At 36.6% G+C, this 17,566-nt stretch overlaps 1 protein-coding gene across 1 annotated transcript in view; it reads left to right on the top strand.

Moving 5' to 3' along the window:
• Positions 1-249: 249 nt before the first annotated feature.
• LOC115889391 (peregrin) overlaps positions 250-17,566 on the top strand; it is a 29,625-nt gene continuing 12,308 nt past the window's right edge. Inside the window, exons 1-14 of the mRNA XM_030909366.1 lie at positions 250-381; positions 488-669; positions 732-1,025; positions 1,096-1,177; positions 1,255-1,436; positions 1,490-1,647; positions 1,701-1,867; positions 1,920-2,057; positions 2,102-2,296; positions 2,357-2,457; positions 12,799-12,976; positions 13,043-13,219; positions 14,223-14,384; positions 16,007-16,319. Of these exons, the coding sequence (XP_030765226.1) occupies positions 250-381; positions 488-669; positions 732-1,025; positions 1,096-1,177; positions 1,255-1,436; positions 1,490-1,647; positions 1,701-1,867; positions 1,920-2,057; positions 2,102-2,296; positions 2,357-2,457; positions 12,799-12,976; positions 13,043-13,219; positions 14,223-14,384; positions 16,007-16,319 (2,461 nt within the window). The remainder of the gene's footprint in view (positions 382-487; positions 670-731; positions 1,026-1,095; positions 1,178-1,254; positions 1,437-1,489; positions 1,648-1,700; positions 1,868-1,919; positions 2,058-2,101; positions 2,297-2,356; positions 2,458-12,798; positions 12,977-13,042; positions 13,220-14,222; positions 14,385-16,006; positions 16,320-17,566) is intronic.

Here is a 17,566-nt window from a genome sequence, read left to right as displayed (position 1 = left end):
GGCATTTTCACGGATCATATATATAATTATTTCCTATGTGGACCCGGTCGTAACCAGGGATATGAATTAAGCCTATATCTCTGATTATACTTTTGTGCTTTTGACTTGTCTTGTCTGTGGTATTTTATATTTCTCTATGGTCTGTGGTTTGTGGGCTATGTTTACATTAGTTGTTAATTTCTGAATTAAAATTTAAAAATAAATAAAAAAAGGGTAGCTGAAATATATTCAGCCTGTGATTCAGCACTAATGGGTATCGACTTTGATATATTGGAACATTGTAAGAAAGTAAGGGCCGATCACGGACCTCCTTATACATGTCCTGTGGATAAATGTGGAAGAAGTTACAAGACTGTTTGTGGTCTACAATATCATTTAAAGGTACTCTCGCAAGGAACCTTATTTTTATTGCATGCATGATTTCTAACTAGTACTTATAGCAGCGGCTAAATAAAATACCTACTTATAAATGGTATTGGTGTTTTAGAGCTACAATCATGATAATCCAACTCCAGTAACTCCTTCTACGCCTGCAACTCCAAAAAATAAGAAAGGAAGAAATAGACCCAAAGCTGCGACACCTGCTGTTAGTCAAAACATTCCAGAACCTTTAACTTTCGAGGAAGCACAAAAAATGGTACAGTTTGAAGTGAATGGGGTTATTTGCCGGTGAGTATTTTGTTAGTGTTTTGGTTTAGTTAATATTAATTAATCTAATTTTTATGTTATAGTTGGAATATTAATGATCCAATAGAAGTCATACCATATGAAGAGGAATGTAAAACAACCGAAAACAATGTGGAAGTTCAGTCTGATCTAAATCTTACTCAAGTGCAAGAACCAGTAGTTCAGTTGCCTGAAGCTAGTTATAAGGAACTGGCCGATTATAACATTTGTGATGCACCACCTCGTCCAAATGCTTATATTAGATTTATTGAGAAAAGTACTGAGGAATTAGATGGGGAAGTTGAATATGATGTTGATGAGGAAGATACTGCATGGCTGAGTATTATGAATGAAAAACGGTAATAAAATGAATACTACCTAATATAATAAATGTATTCCTTTGTATCTTTATTTTATATTTGATTATAGGGAAGCCCAAGGTTTAGCCCATGTTAGTGTAGATTCTTTAGAACTTTTGATGGATCGACTTGAAAAGGAATCCTATTTTCAGGTAAGAAAGTCAATATTTTCTTAGTTTAGTAGTTTAGTACTTACTATAAGAAAAGTGCTATATATTTAATGTTTTAGGCTGCTGTAAGTGGCCATACAGGAGGAGCTGTAGTAGATGATGACGCAGTTTGTTGTATTTGTATGGATGGTGAATGTCAAAATACTAATGTTATCCTATTCTGTGATATGTGTAATTTGGCTGTACATCAGGATTGTTATGGTGTACCGTATATACCAGAAGGGCAGTGGTTGTGCAGAAGGTTTTTATTAAAACACTGTAATTAATAGGTAAACATTTTTTTTTCATCTCTAGATGTTTGCAATCACCTAGTCGCCCTGTAGACTGTGTATTATGTCCTAATCAGGGCGGCGCTTTTAAACAAACTGATTCAGGTGCATGGGCTCATGTAGTTTGTGCTTTATGGATACCAGAAGTAAGATTTGCTAATACAGTTTTTCTAGAACCTATAGGTAAGACTGTAATATGACAATGAAACTGAGTTAAATGAGAATTTTTTTTAAAGATTCAATAGAAACCATTCCTGCTGCCAGATGGCGTTTAACTTGTTACGTATGTAAACAAAAGGGTACTGGAGCTTGTATTCAGTGTCACAGAGGTTCTTGTTATGCAGCTTTTCATGTAACTTGTGCCCAACAAGCTGGTTTATATATGAAAATGGATGCTGTTAAAGTAAGCAGTCTAAGTTTAATAAAAGATTTATTTTAAAAAATGTTGTTTTCAGGGAGGTGAAGTTGCTGGCCAACCTGTTTTAGTGCAGAAAATTGCTTTTTGTGATTCGCATGCTCCAGCCGAAGCTAAAGCTGAAAAAGGCGATCAAAAGAAAGAAGATGCTAGGAAAAAGATGATACAAGCAAGAAAAGTAGGTATTAATTCCAAAGAATTCATATAATGTTGTTTGTAAAGGTTTTAGCAAAGAAGCGTACGTCAGCACCAGTAATTCTTATACCGACAATACCGCCAGAGAGAATTCAGGAGATTGCTTCTTTGGTCACCATGACCAAGAAATCACAATTTATTCAAAGATTGATCGCGTACTGGACTCTAAAACGTCAGTATAGAAATGGCGTACCGTTATTGAGAAGATTACAAAGTGCACAGGTAACTTTATGATTTTATTTATTTATTAATGTATATTTTATATGGATGATACTGTTGAAGGGTGGAACCAGAGATTCAAATACAAGCAACGTGGATACTATTGAATTGTGCAGACAGTTAAAATACTGGCAGTGTTTGAGACAAGATTTAGAAAGGGCTAGGTAAATATTTTTGCTATAAATTTAAGGTAATATACCGGGTGGGTCTCAAAAGTGGCTCACCCCTATAACTTTTTTATTTTTTTTAGTTAAAAAAACGACATTTGGTATGTTAGTATATGACATAAATTAGGATTGATTGACATATTTGAATTATTTTCGGTCATTCTATTTTTTATATTCTATATTATTGAATTGTTTTTGGTCACTTCCTGTTTCACCGGAAATTACTACAACTTTTGATTTTTAAATGGCACCCTCGGAATTTTTTACTTTATTTGATAGAAAATAACACTCTGAATAGAATGACATATCATATATCAACTTTTGACATTTTCGCATATGGTTTATTTGAAATTATAACTTGCGGTTTGTAACGAAAATTTGACTCGAAATACCAAGTGTGTGGTATCCAATTATTCGTAAAAAAATGCTTTTTCCAAATATGCTAGTGAGCAACCCTCGTTTCATTTGAAAATATTGAGGTATGATTAAAAGTACGATTTGGGCATTTTTTAACCGGCCACGACAAGACACTAAAAACATTAGACGATCAAATCTATTTTTCCAACGCTCCCTTGATTAAGAATTAGTGTTTTTACCATAGCCATGACACTCTAGATTGAAATTTAAAATACGATTTTTATTAAGCGAGAATATAAAAAGTTGATGTATGATATGTCATTCTATTCAGAATGTCATTTTCTATTGAATAAAGTAAAAAAATACCGAGGGTGCGATTTAAAAATCAAAAGTTGTAGGAATTTCCGGTGAAACAGGAAGTGACCAAAACCAATTGAATATGTCAATCAATCCTAATTTATGTCATATACTAACATACCAAATATCGTTTTATGTCTGGATCCAAGCAGTGGTACAATATTTTTTGACTACTTCTTTACGTATTCCTGGTACTTGTTTTTCGTCTTCCACTTGTAATAGAATATTTAATTCATTTTAATTTATTATTTCCTAATGATCCTTATTAATATTCTTCTTCTTTTTATATTTACGGTCTTTAATAACTGTTCTAGCCTATTTGGGAAATATACAGAAAATAAATCCTTTACAGCCTGTAGCCTACTATTTCCTCCATAATACCAGTAAACTATTTTTTGTTTGTTTGACACGTATAAAGTCAATATTGTTGCGAGCCGGTGTGGACTCGACCTAACCTCACAATATGGCCCGCCCTCGGATGACCTTAACATCGCATAGACACCGCAATGATTCATTCGTTCGAGAAGAATCGAGACCCACTAGAATGGACGCGTACATACGAGAACATTCGAAAACCTTCTCTATGCGCCTAACGATCTTTGGACTATTCTAGATTTATTTTACCTGTCGGTATAAAAGCCGGCGGCAGTGGCCTAGAGAGGGCAGTTATAAATATAACAGTGCAGTTGACGCGCTAAAAATTCAAAATAAATTCTTAATTATAAATCGTTTGTAAATAGTTCTATAAGTCTTTATCGTTATTGTTTTTGTTAATTAGTGTTAAATAAATAGTGTTTAAATAAATTGTGACTTTCTATCCACACGGAACCGACGAAAAACGTAACAATTGGTGTCAAGTGTGGCGTGTGTGATAGACTAGAAGAATAAAAAGACTGACCATGGCTCTGAAAAAATTGTTGAAAGACTTGAAAGTGTCCGAACTGAAATGCATATTGGAAGAGAGAGAGTGCGAGACAGATGGAAAGAAAAGCATTTTGCAAGCCAGACTGAGAGACGTTTTGGTGGAGGAAGGTGAGGATCCTGAAACATTTTGCTTTGAGCTGGAAGGTGACCTTGACTCGTCATTGAAAAATTTACAAGACAATTTAAACGACAACTTGAACAATTTGAATAGTAAAATGATTAACTTGGAAGTTAATTTTAGAAGAGAAAATCAGTGATAAAATTAATATTTTGGAAGATAAGATCGCAGAAAATTCTAAAGACATACAGGCCAGCTTTAATAATAAAATACTTAATTTAGAAGAAAAGATAACAGAAAATTCCAGGGAATTAGAAGAAAAGATTATAGAGAATTCTACGGAGCTACAAGACAAAATAACACAAATTGAGGACGATGTAAATAAAAAAATCGAAATTTTAAAACAAGAAATAGAAAAGGCCAATTCACCAAAATGTCAAGAAACATCGGCACCGAAACTAGTCGAAAATAAGTATATCTCAAAGTCAGTTATTAAGCCTCCACAGTTTGACGGAAAAACCGCTTGGGCCAATTATTTTTGCCAGTTTGAGGCCGCTGCGAGAGCGAACGGATGGACAATCGCTGAAAAGGCTACCGCTTTGACTGTCGCACTGCGAGATGCGACTGATATTCTGCAGACATTGTCACCATCGGAACAGGGAGATTATCAGCAATTGGTACGACATTTAGAAATGAGGTACGGCCAAGCTCATTTGGAACATGTCTATCATTCCCAGCTAAAAAATCGCATTCATAAGTCAAATGAGTCTCTGCAGGAGTTTGAAGCCGACGTAGCCCGCCTCGTTCGCCTTGCGTACCCTGCTACGCCAGAGAATGTTATGGAGCGGTTGGCAGTACAGGCATTCTCCGACGGCTTACGTGATAACGAGACAAGACAAGCACTTCTCCTAGCCCACCCAACGCACTTGGTGGATGCTTTAGCACGTGCCCTAGAATTTGAGGCCGCGAAACAAAGTTCTCGGTCTTTAGGAAGAGTACGGGCCATCGACGAATGTTCCGACGAATCCGTGGAAGGGATTGTTCGGAAGGTAATGGACCAGTACATGGGCAAGAAGGGACCGATTCGTTGCTGGAACTGCGGACAGGTGGGACACGTGCGAAGCCGTTGTAAGGAGAAGAACGAAGAACCGGCTTCGTCGAGGTCGGAAAACTACTAAGGGTCGAAATGAAGGGGCACACGTCGACCTGTACCCAACATGCCCCAACGAAAACTGCTCAAGTCGCCTCGCTACAACACAAATTCAACAGCATTTTTGTGGATGGTTTTGTTGATGGAGAGTTCCGGACCATGCTGTTGGATACAGGTGCGACGAAAACTATCATCAGACCGGACATTCTTAAACATCGAAGAAGGTTAAAACAACACAATGGCGACTACGTACTGCTACGGGGGGCTCCGCTGCTGTCCATGGAGAAGTAAATCTTAATTTTGTTATTGGGAGCACCAGTTTTGAACATCCAGTGTTAGTAGCAGATATCGAAGATGAACTTATTCTCGGAATGAACATCATGACCACTAAAGGTTTTGACCTAAACTTCAAAGAGGGAATTTTGAAAATAAATGAGGAATAAGTGGTTCTACATCGAAAATGTGAGGAGACGCTTCGCGTGGTAGTAGCAGAAGATGTTTCGATCCCTGAGCGCTGTGAGGTATTTTTGGATGGTTGCCTGGAAGGTAAAATGAATAATGGGAGTATTATTCTGTTGGAGCCAAGGAACCATGACAGCGAAATAGGACGAGGGATCGCTGTTGGAAAAGCCCTGCTACGAGCGAAGAAAACTGTACCGGTGAGAGTAATGAATACGAATTATTATTCTGTATCCTTGAAGAAGGGAACCCTGTTAGGGTACTGTTGTTCGGTCTCCTCAGTCATTCGAAGCGTGGAAGCCTCCAAAGTTTCGACTTCAAAAATTCCGGACAAAATGGTGAAGGAGTTAGTAAACGTTAAGGGATTATCTCCCGAAAATAGTAGAAAATTGGGAAACCTGATAATCAAGTATCAAGATGTGTTTGATAAAGGAGAAGCAGGACACAGAGGTCGTACCAATTTAGTACAACATAAAATTGATACCGGAGAAGCACGACCAATCAAACAAAATCCGAGAAGACTTCCGCTCGCCAAACGTGAAGAAGCTGATAAAATCCTTCGAGAAATGAAAGAAGAGGGTGTCATCGAACCATCTAACAGCCCGTGGACATCGCCGGTAGTACTAGTAAAGAAGAAAGACGGTACCACCAGATTCTGTGTTGATTATCGGCAGCTCAATAATGGTACCAAGAAGGATAGCTATCCCCTGCCGAGGATAGACGATACTCTAGACACACTGGCGGGGTCAACGATATTCTCTACGTTAGATCTGAAGAGTGGATATTGGCAAGTCGACATGGCGCCGAAAGACAGAGAAGACAGCGTTCTCGGTGGGCTCTCCGGACTGTGGCAATTTACCGTCATGCCTTTTGGATTGTGCAACGCGCCAGCTACCTTTGAGAGACTAATGGAGTCTGTGTTAAAGGGACTATCCTGGACTACCTGTTTAGTGTACCTGGATGACATCATAGTGGTTGGGAAATCCTTTTGACGATCATCTGAAGAATTTGGAAGAAGTTTTCAAGCGACTAGGAGCTCTGGTTTGAAACTTAGCCCCAAGAAATGTCATCTGTGTCAAGAAAAGGTACACTACTTGGGCCATGTAGTCTCCTCCCAAGGAGTTGCGGTAGATCCACAGAAGACCAAGACAGTGGAAGAGTGGCCGATACCTAAAGATAAACATGAACTACGAAGCTTTTTGGGACTATGCACATACTATCGCCGTTATGTACAGTGTTTCGCCACCATCGCAAAACCATTGACCAGACTTACCGAAGGCGAGAGGCGTTTCTCTTGGGACTCAGATTCTGACGAGGCATTCCGAAAATTGAAGAAGGCACTGACTAGTGCGCCCATACTTAGCTACCCTCTAGGCAACGGAAACTTAATATTGGATACCGACGCTAGCAATGTTGCGTTAGGCGCTGTTCTGTCTCAGATCCAGGATGGTCAAGAAAAAGTCATTGGTTATTTTAGTAAGACCTTGTCAAAACCGGAAAGGAACTACTCTGTAACCAGACGAGAATTACTAGCAGTAGTTAAAGAAGTGGAACACTTCTACAAGTATCTCTATGGAAGAAAGTTCTTGTTAAGAACAGACCATGCTGCTTTGAAATGGCTTTGCAGTTTAAGAATCCTGAAGGGCAGGTAGCTAGATGGATTGAAGGATTACAAGAATTTGACTTCGACACAGAACATCGAACTGGGGCAATCCATCGGAATGCCGACGCACTTTCCAGAAGACCTTGCGCTAAGGACTGTAAGCATTGTTCCCGAGCAGAAGAGAAAGAAGCGAAACTCCTAAGAACAACTGTGGTTAATGATAGTTGGCAACCCGAAGATCTTGCAAATGACCAAACCAGTGACCCAGAATTAGGTTTAGTAATTAACTGGAAAAACGCAGGCCAAAGACCAACGTGGGAAGAAGTTTGCAGATATTGCCGAACGTAAAGTCGTACTGGGCCCAGTGGAATTCCTTGGTAATAGATAACGGACTACTTCGCCGTGTGATCGAGAGACCGGAGGGACAAGAGAGAGAAGGCAGATCGTCATTCCAAAGAAGAGGGTCCCAGAAGTCTTGGAGGAAGTTCACAATGGAACCAGCGGAGGACATCTTGGTGTTACCAAGACACTTGGCAAGCTGCGTGAACGGTTCTACTGGGTGAACTGCAAAGAAGATGTGAGGGCCTGGTGTAAGAAATGTGACATTTGCGCAGCCATTAATGGGCCACAAAAGCGTGGTAAAGCCCCTATGCGCCAGTACAATGTTGGTAGTCCCTTCGAACGAATAGCGATCGACGTGGCTGGTCCTTTCCCGGAGACGAACGATGGCAACAAATACATTGTGGTAGTAATGGATTACTTCAGCAAATGGGTCGAGGCCTACGCGTTGCCAAATCAAGAAGCGTCCACGATTGCTGATGCCCTTGTTAAAGAATGGATCTGCAGGTTTGGTGTTCCCATGGAGCTTCATTCAGATCAGGGAAGAAACTTTGAGTCCAATCTGTTCCAAGGCGTCTGTGAAGTCCTGAACATCCGCAAGACCAGGACGACTGCTCTACATCCACAATCCGATGGGATGGTTGAACGCATGAACAGAACTATCAACCGTTATCTGGCCAAAGTAGTCTCTGACCACCAAAGAGACTGGGACAAATTTCTTCACCTGTTCCTGTTGGCCTACCGTTCATCCGTCCAAGAATCTACAGGGCAAACTCCAGCCAGCATCGTTATGGGACGGGAAGTGCGCCTACCCTGTGATCTGAAATTTGGTTGCCGACCGGGAGAAGAAGTCGCCGGAGAAGATTATGTCCACACACTACGTCAAAGGATGGACGACATTCATCAGAGAGTCCGCCTAAATATTCAAAGTGCTAGTGACCGAATGAAGGAACACTACGACATTCAAGCTGAGCATGGAGGATACCAACCAGGGAAGTTGGTGTGGCTATATAACCCGCAGAGACGTCGTGGGTTATCTCCGAAGCTACAATCCTCGTGGGAAGGGCCATACGAAGTCATGGATAGAATTAATGACGTCGTATACCGTATCAGAAAATTGCCAAAAGGAAAACCGAGGGTAGTCCATTTCAACCGTTTGAGCCCCTACCAAGGCGAAATAGAAGATCGTGCTGGGACCGTGAGAACCTGCAGCTTTGATCCCCCTGATTCGGAGATGTCCTTTGACGATTTCATGGCCCGATACAACAGCAGTGAGAAGGCTCGCTATGGTGTAACCAAAGAAGATCAACGAGACCTCTTTTCCGTGCCTCCTGATTATTCGCTCGCTCATTGTGTGGCTCGAGATTTGCGGATGTCCAGAGGAATCGCTGCGACGTTCAATGAGAAGTTTGGGCGTGTCGGAGAACTACGCCGACAGGATCCAGAGGTTGGAAGCGTCTTGAGGCTAACCGACAATGCACATGGTCAAGCAAGGCACATCTTCTACCTGGTCACCAAGGAATGGTCCCCGAGTAAGCCGACTTATCTCAATCTATGGAAGACCCTGATTGAACTGAGAGAAGCCCTGCTAAACAACAACATTGCACGATTAGCCATTCCGAAGCTGGCGTGTGGACTCGATGGTTTGAGTTGGCGTACAATCCGGAACATGATTGAAGTCTTGTTTAGATTTACGGGAATCGAGATCCTCGTTTGCTGCTACAACCCAAAGCTGAGATCGGGAGAGAAAACTGTAGACTGCTATTTCTACCAGACTTCGCAATGGCCAGCTTTGCAAATACCTTCATTCACCGTATACATCTCGGGACGAGCGTGTGCCTAAGAAGGGGGCAGTGTTGCGAGCCGGTGTGGACTCGACCTAACCTCACAATATGGCCCGCCCTCGGATGACCTTAACATCGCATAGACACCGCAATGATTCATTCGTTCGAGAAGAATCGAGACCCACTAGAATGGACGCGTACATACGAGAACATTCGAAAACCTTCTCTATGCGCCTAACGATCTTTGGACTATTCTAGATTTCTTTTACCTGTCGGTATAAAAGCCGGCGGCAGTGGCCTAGAGAGGGCAGTTATAAATATAACAGTGCAGTTGACGCGCTAAAAATTCAAAATAAATTCTTAGTTATAAATCGTTTGTAAATAGTTCTATAAGTCTTTATCGTTATTGTTTTTGTTAATTAGTGTTAAATAAATAGTGTTTAAATAAATTGTGACTTTCTATCCACACGGAACCGACGAAAAACGTAACAATATGCATAGATAAATGAAACAAGTTTAGATTGGAAAGCCCGTCAAAATTTTAGGTCGGGAAATTATTTTGGGTCGCGACCGTTGTACGCGACCTGGCGCTGCTATAGCGGTTTGCGAAGAACAACTGCAAATAAAAACAGAAATAATTTTCTCTTATCCATATCTCTTGTCAAAGTCAGAATCTTCAAAAATTATAAAATCTTTCAAAATCTAAACCGCTCGCTCTAAAGTGTTTATAGCGTCTATTTTCAAAGTAATTATTGCTATATTGTGAGTTTAATTCAAGTTTTATTTATTCCAACCCGTGATAATTGTGAAAAAGTGGCATTAAAAACTTAAAAAGCTGTGCTGTGAACTGTGAACTGCAAAAGCCATAGTGGATCATGAATGACATAGTGGATGACATAACGTCGCGTCAGTTTCCAATGTTTCATAGGTATTTCATACATGTCCTTATATAAAATAAAGTTTCTTGTATGCAACACACTGTATTTTATTTATAAAATTAAAAGAAAATAATAATAAATTTGAATAAATATTTGGCGATATAATTCCTGAAAAAGCCGAACCGCTCCGATATTATCAAAAGCTTTGGGTCGCGACCGTTGCAAGAATAGCGCCAAATAGTGTTTAAATTGTCCTTATGGGCACTTTCCAATCCTGTGGTCAATATGCCCTTAAAAAAACTATTTAGGTAACAATAACGTCAATTTGACATTAAAAAATCGATTTTGAAGGTGGCATTTTAGTTATTCCAATCAGGACATTATTTTTAAATTAGTTTAGTATTTTTTATCTTTAACTACAAAAAATATTCGTAGAAGCTATTGAAAATAAACAATTGGCTTCATCTCAAGGAGTTCTTTAAAAAGTTTCAAATACATTTTTCTGTACAATAAAATGGCTAAAACTTACTCACAATTTTTAAAATTTACATGGGATTTCCTATGTTCAGGTTGGCGATACAACAGACTGTATAGTTTTACACTAATATATTTTTTTATATTTACACTAAGTATATTACTTTTGCCATAAAATTTTAATAACAAGTTTACTTAGTATACCTGGTGCGTCTCAAAAGTGGCTCACTCCTATAACTTTTTTATTTTTTCAGATAAAAAATCGAGATTTGGTATGTTAGTATACAGGGTGGGTCAATGGAAACTTTCCACCCCAATTTTTCTCGTTTAAAATTAAAATTTTGAAAAACCCTCGGACACGTCGATTTAGTTTTCGAGGGGGAAAAGAAAATATCATAAAATCACTTTCACACCTATAACCCCCAAGGCGGGGGCGGCGCCACCCCTAAATTCTTAAATGGAAAGGGGGGCCGAGTGATACCTCATGTGAAATGTCTTTCAATTTCCTTTTTAATGTTATAAGATATTATGTACTTTTGTTCAGTAGTTTTAAAGATTTATTGATTTAAAAAGTAGATTTTAATTTATCAGCTAAGTGGTGAAAAAATCGGTTTTTATTTTTTTTTCTCTCTGTATGTATTTTTTTGGCAAACTATGTATACTAAAAATTTTAACTAATCAATCTGCATCGATCCACGCCCAAAGATCTTTCAATTCGGAATAAGTGAAAAATGCTCGGGAAAATTTTTAGAAATTTAAAAAAAAAATAAGCTTTTTTATTTAAAAGCTTAATTTTTAGTATACATAGTTTGCCAAAAAAAATACATACAGAGAGAGGAAAAAATATAAACCGATTTTTTCGCCACTTAGCTGATAAATTAAAATCTATTTTAAATCAATAAATCTCTAAAACTATTGAACGAAAGTACATGATATCTTATATCATTAAAAAGGGAATTGAAAGACCTTTCAAATGAGGTATCACACGGCCCCCTTTTCCATTTAAGAATTTAGGGGTGGCGCCGCCTTGCCTTGGAGGTTAAAGGTGTGAAAGTGATTTTATGATATTTTCTTTTCCCCCACGAAAACTAAATTGACGTATCCGGGCGTTTTTCCAAATTTTAATTTTAAACGAGAAAAATTGGGGTGGAAAGTTTCCATTGGCCCACCCTGTATAACATAAATTAGGATTGATTGACATATTCAATTGTTTTCAGTCACTTCCTGTTCCACCGGAAATAACTACAACTTTTGATTTTTAAATGGCACCCTCGGTATTTTTTCATTTTATTCCATAGAAAATGACATTCTGAATAGAATGACATATAATATGTCAACTTTTGACATTCTCGCTTAATAAAAAATTGTATTTTAAATTTCAATCTAGAATGCCATGGCGATGTTAAAAACACTAATTCTTAATCAAGGAGCCTTGGAAAAATAGATTGGATCGTCTAATCTTATTAGTGTCTTATCCTGGCCAGTTAGAAAATGCTCAAATCTATTTTTAGTCATATCTCAATTTTTTCAAATGGGACGAAGGTGGTTCATTAGCATATTTGGAAGAAGCATTTTTTTACAAATAATTTGATACCATGCACTTAGTATTTCCAGTCAAATTTTCATTACAAACCGCAAGTTATAATTTCAAATAAATCGTATGCGAAAATGTCAAAAGTTGACATATGATATGTCATTCTATTCAGAGTGTTATTTTATATCGAATTAAGTAAAAAATACAGAGGGTGCCATTTAAAAATCAAAAGTTGTAGTCATTTCCGGTGAAACAGGAAGTGACTGAAAACAGTTGAATACGTCAATCAATCCTAATTTATGTCATATACTAACATACCAAATCTCGTTTTGTTAACTGAAAAAATAAAAAAGATATAGGGGTGAGCCACTTTTGAGACGTACCCGGTACAGTAATATAAAAATATCATTTTGTTATTTAGGTTACTATGCGAGTTGGTAAGAAAACGTGAAAAAATGAAGCTGGAATATACAAAAATTTCCGAAAAAGTTCTTCACGTTAAACTAAAACCTTTAGAAGCTAGTTTGGGAAAAGTTTTGGATTTGATTGAGGCCAAAGATACTAACGAAATTTTTACAGAACCTGTTGATTTAGAAGAGGTATGTTCTCTTTATTCTTTGTATAAAATTTATGAAAAAATATATTTATTTAAAATTATAAAATAGGTGCCTGATTATACAACAGTTGTGACCAGTCCAATGGATTTAAGTACCATGAGAGGAAAGTTGAAACAAGGCCTCTATCCTGATTTATCAGCGATGGAGAAAGATTTCGATCTTATGATAGCAAACTGTTTGGCATATAATGACAGGGATACAGTATTTTACAAAGCAGCCATTAGGGTAATGAAAGAGCAATAATAGTATATTACATACCGAGGAGGGAAGTGTTTCATTACTGTCGAGAGATTAACTAAATCTCGAGACAATAATGAAAACTTTCCTCCGAGATTTGTATACTATTTTATTTACAACCACATCATTAATTAAAAAATAGGGACAGTATTTTATTTTGAAAAAAAAAATAAATATGCGAAAATTTGTCGTTTTCTGTTTTGACATTTCCATATCTATAGTTACTGGTACCAGTGGTTGTTATGGCGCAAACCTTCAACAGCAAAACAAACAACTAAGTGACAGTTTTGAATTTCTCGTTCGCTTTTTCGAATTTATATAACATAGAAAGCCAGAATGTTGTCGGAAAGTTCTGATAATGAAGACTACTTTAATATTGGTACTCCACCAGAACTTACAGAAGCTGCAAAAAGAGCAGAAGCCAGTTTACTTCCAGAAAAAAGTAGGGGGCGATATGAAATAGCATTGAAAGTATACGAAAAATGGTGTGCCGAAAGAAATGCTAAGAATAATTGCTTCGGGGAAGGTCTTGTTGGCATATTTTAGCGACATGGCAAGGCAGAAAAAGCCATCTACTCTTTGGGCTACGTACAGCATGATACGGACAATGCTAGAATTAAGGGAAAAGACTGACATATGAAAATATCACAAACTCGTCGCTTTTTTAAAACGCCAGAATGTAGGTTTTAACCCAAAGAAGTCTAGCATTTTTACCTTCAACAAATATATGTATTAAAATCTTCAATTATTATTGTTAATCTTCTTGTTTATTTTTGTTGATGTTAGATATGTATTTAATAAAGATATTACAAGAATATTTTCCTTAATTAAATGAGGCGAGAAATAAGAAAAACCGAGTGAGGGAAATGGAAGAGGGAAGAAATTTAGATAATTTGACACTTTCAATTTTTAAAAGTCAGTAATGTCAGTATTACATAAATGGTTGTAAATAAAAAATATTTTTTTATGTTTAAAGCATAATTATTTTTAGATGAGGGATCAATGTGGAACTATTTTCCGTCAGGCTAAGAAAGAACTTGAATCGGCTGGTTTAATGCAAACAAATGCAGATTCTGTACAAACTAATTTAGGTAATAATGGTGGAGAGGAGGCTTTAGCTTCAGATATTGATAAAGAATTGGAGAATTTACAGGTACGCGGTTATAAAATATGGGTTACTAAGAGATTTTCAACAAAACACTTAATATTAATTTGAATAATAGCCTGTATTATTTAGACAGTATTCAACAGTAGTTATGTTTCTGAATTTACTTTTTGCCAATTTTGTGAGAAAATGCTATATCATTTTATCTAGGATCAATATCCAGTTCTACATACGAGATTCTTACTAAAAAATTATGGGCGCAGTGCTAGCAGTCCTTTTAAAAATATTTTTATAGATACACATTGGAAATGAAATGTATCTATAAGCTTGGGGCATTTTCCGCCGGTGCTGCCACAGCCGGAGAATATCGTAAATAACGAATACATACAAATACACGGGTTTAAATGGCGATTAAACGAAAAAATTGGTTTATAATTATTCTAAAAGTGTTAGAAAGTATAATTTGTGGAAATTCTGAACAAAATAATAAAAAGGTAAATATTTTGATATCTTAAGAAGATCTAACTTGCATTATAATTTATTATTCCAGTTAAAAAAAAATTAGATGAGTTCAACTACGGTAGCGAGCACAGTTTTATCACTGGCTTTGCTAGTGGGTCATAATTGGAGCTTTTTCGGCTATAACGAAATTTTTTAAAGGTACATAATTATAATTTTAGGAGATGATTTCAGTTGATTTCAACAAATTCCGACCGCAGCGCACTCTACGGCAGAAATCAGAAATTATCAACAAATTGTGTTCACGCCGCCGTCATGTCGATCGCGTTAAAATAATATTGAAATCGGGGTTTTGTCGTATTAAAGTATTTTAGTTTTTTGCTAGTGCAGTTATTGAGACTATAAAACATTCAGGTACGAGGTTTGTGTGATGTAAGGCTGTTTTGGGTAGTAAAAAATAAGTGAAAAAGAATTCGAACTAGGCGTCTTGTTGTGTTGTGACAATTTCAAATGTTAATAAAATTGCCCAAAAAAATGTTAACGCGTAAAGGAGAGATTTGTTCAATAGCAAAAATGGATTCAAGCAGTTCGACGATACAAGTGAGTAAACAAAGTGCTCGTTAGATAATCAAAAAATTAAATAGACATATACTATGAGAGGACGAAATATAATTTGTGTGTGTGCAATATTAATGGTATACTTTTTTAATCAACTAGTGATTAAATGTTTTATAAACATCTTCTAAAAATATAATTATGTACCTTTAAAAAATTTCGTCATAGCCGAAATAGCTCCAATTATGCCCCACTAGCAAAACCGGTGATAAAACTATGCTCGCTACCGTAGTTGAACTCATCTAAAAAAGTTTTAAATGGAATAATAAATTATAATGCAAGTTAGACTTTCGGAAGATATCAAAATATTTACTTTTTTATTTTTTTGTTCAGAATTTCCACAAATTACACTTTTGGAAAAATTATATACTAATTTTTTCTTTTACTCGCCATTTAAACCCGTGTATTTGTATGTGTTCGTTATTTACGATATTCCCCGGCGGTGGCAGCATCGGCGGAGAATGGACCAAGCCTATAATTGTATGAAGTTTGATTAGTTATACTAATAACACATTTTGCTAAAACACTGGTGTTTATGGAATTTTAATTTTACTGTTATTCTGCACAATTTTTAATTCGCAGAGTGATATTTTTAGGGTAAAATTGGTCTAGATATAATCACCAAACTAGAAGATCTCCTTGTTAAAAGCCAAACTTTGAAACATGGACTTGCTCGCGCCAAGCGAGTAAAACTTGTACGCAGTGAACTGAATAAGGTCAAGCGCAATATGGCGAACAATCCTCTATCTGAAACTAAGTCTGACGATAAGAAAGAAGCTGTTAAATTGAAGCTTGATCATCAGAGTGAAATGGAAACTGAACATACAACAGATCATACTGATCAAACTGACGTAGCTTCGCAGTCAGATGGGGAAACCGAAGAAGGAAGGAGTAGTGTCAATTCAGCAAGTAAGGGCTAGCATCCTAGATCATACTTAAGTAGATAAGTAAATCACTATGGAAACTGTCGCAAACATATCAACGACTTTTGATGACATTTATCTTCTTTTTTTGTTGCACACGCAGTGCTTCTATTCTGTCTATCCTTGTCGAGAACCTATCGTCCGCGCGCCAAATTTGAACATTAATTTTAAAAATTTAATTTGTAAAATGCTTATATTTGAACAATAAATTGAATGTTTACTTTCACAAAAATTAAATTATATAAAAATACATTTAGTCACTCTGTACGAATATCAATATTCTTAGAAAATCTAACGAAAGAAAAACTCTTAGAAAGTATGCATGTGGCTTAATATAGATAAAAAACAACTGAATACTTTACTTGCCTATGAAAAGATAATTCGGGGACCTTTATATTAGAACTTTCCCACACTAAACACTTTCTAGTCATTTTTACGAGTATTTAGAAAGTCCAACGAAAAAATAAAAATATAATTACACAAACTTAAAATTAACTTCTCACTGAACACACTTGTATCCTTGGCTATATAAAAGCGGTCGATAAAAGACTAATTAATACAATTTTTAAAATAAAAACGCAAACAACAAGCGTCGTTACACAATGGAAATAAGATTATGACCTTTGAATTAGAAGACTAAGGAAGGAGCATAATGCTATCCATGTATTCATGCATGGTGGGCGGAAAAGGCACCATAAAAGCTCTCTAGGGTGGGGATCCTTGACAGTTCTGTTTGACGATTCATTTGACACATTTGAATTTGATTTGAAATTTTGTGGATTTGTCAGTCTTTATGGAGCTTATTTTATGTTATTTATTATTTATTCTACTACTGATAGTTGTATAAAGGTAGTAATTCTAGATGGAAATTGTGGCAGAACTTAAATTAACAGTGACACTATCGCGATTTATCGAAAAAGACTCTAAAATAGTTGGTTGTGTAGCGTGCGGTAGATCTCGGCAAAAATTGAGTGAAATAATGGAACAACTTTTCGCTAGTAAGTGACTATATAATATACATACGTGTAGTAAACCGATCATTTATGAAATTCACTTAAATTAACTAAATTATATATTTTTCTTGCATTTTAGCTTTTATTTATTACTTGTCAAAGATTAGATGTCAAAGAATTTAGATACGTTAATTTGACTTACCTGCTTCAGTAGCGTATCGAATGTTTGTGTTAATAAATACTTATTATAACTTATCTATTTTTATTAGAATTATATATT

This window comes from Sitophilus oryzae, unplaced genomic scaffold (assembly GCF_002938485.1).
Source record: "Sitophilus oryzae breed Bouriz unplaced genomic scaffold, Soryzae_2.0 scaffold_813_pilon_pilon, whole genome shotgun sequence".
Classification (NCBI taxonomy): Eukaryota; Metazoa; Arthropoda; class Insecta; order Coleoptera; family Curculionidae; genus Sitophilus; species Sitophilus oryzae.
Note: the sequence above shows the minus strand (reverse complement) of the source record. Positions and strands in the feature narration are given on the sequence as shown.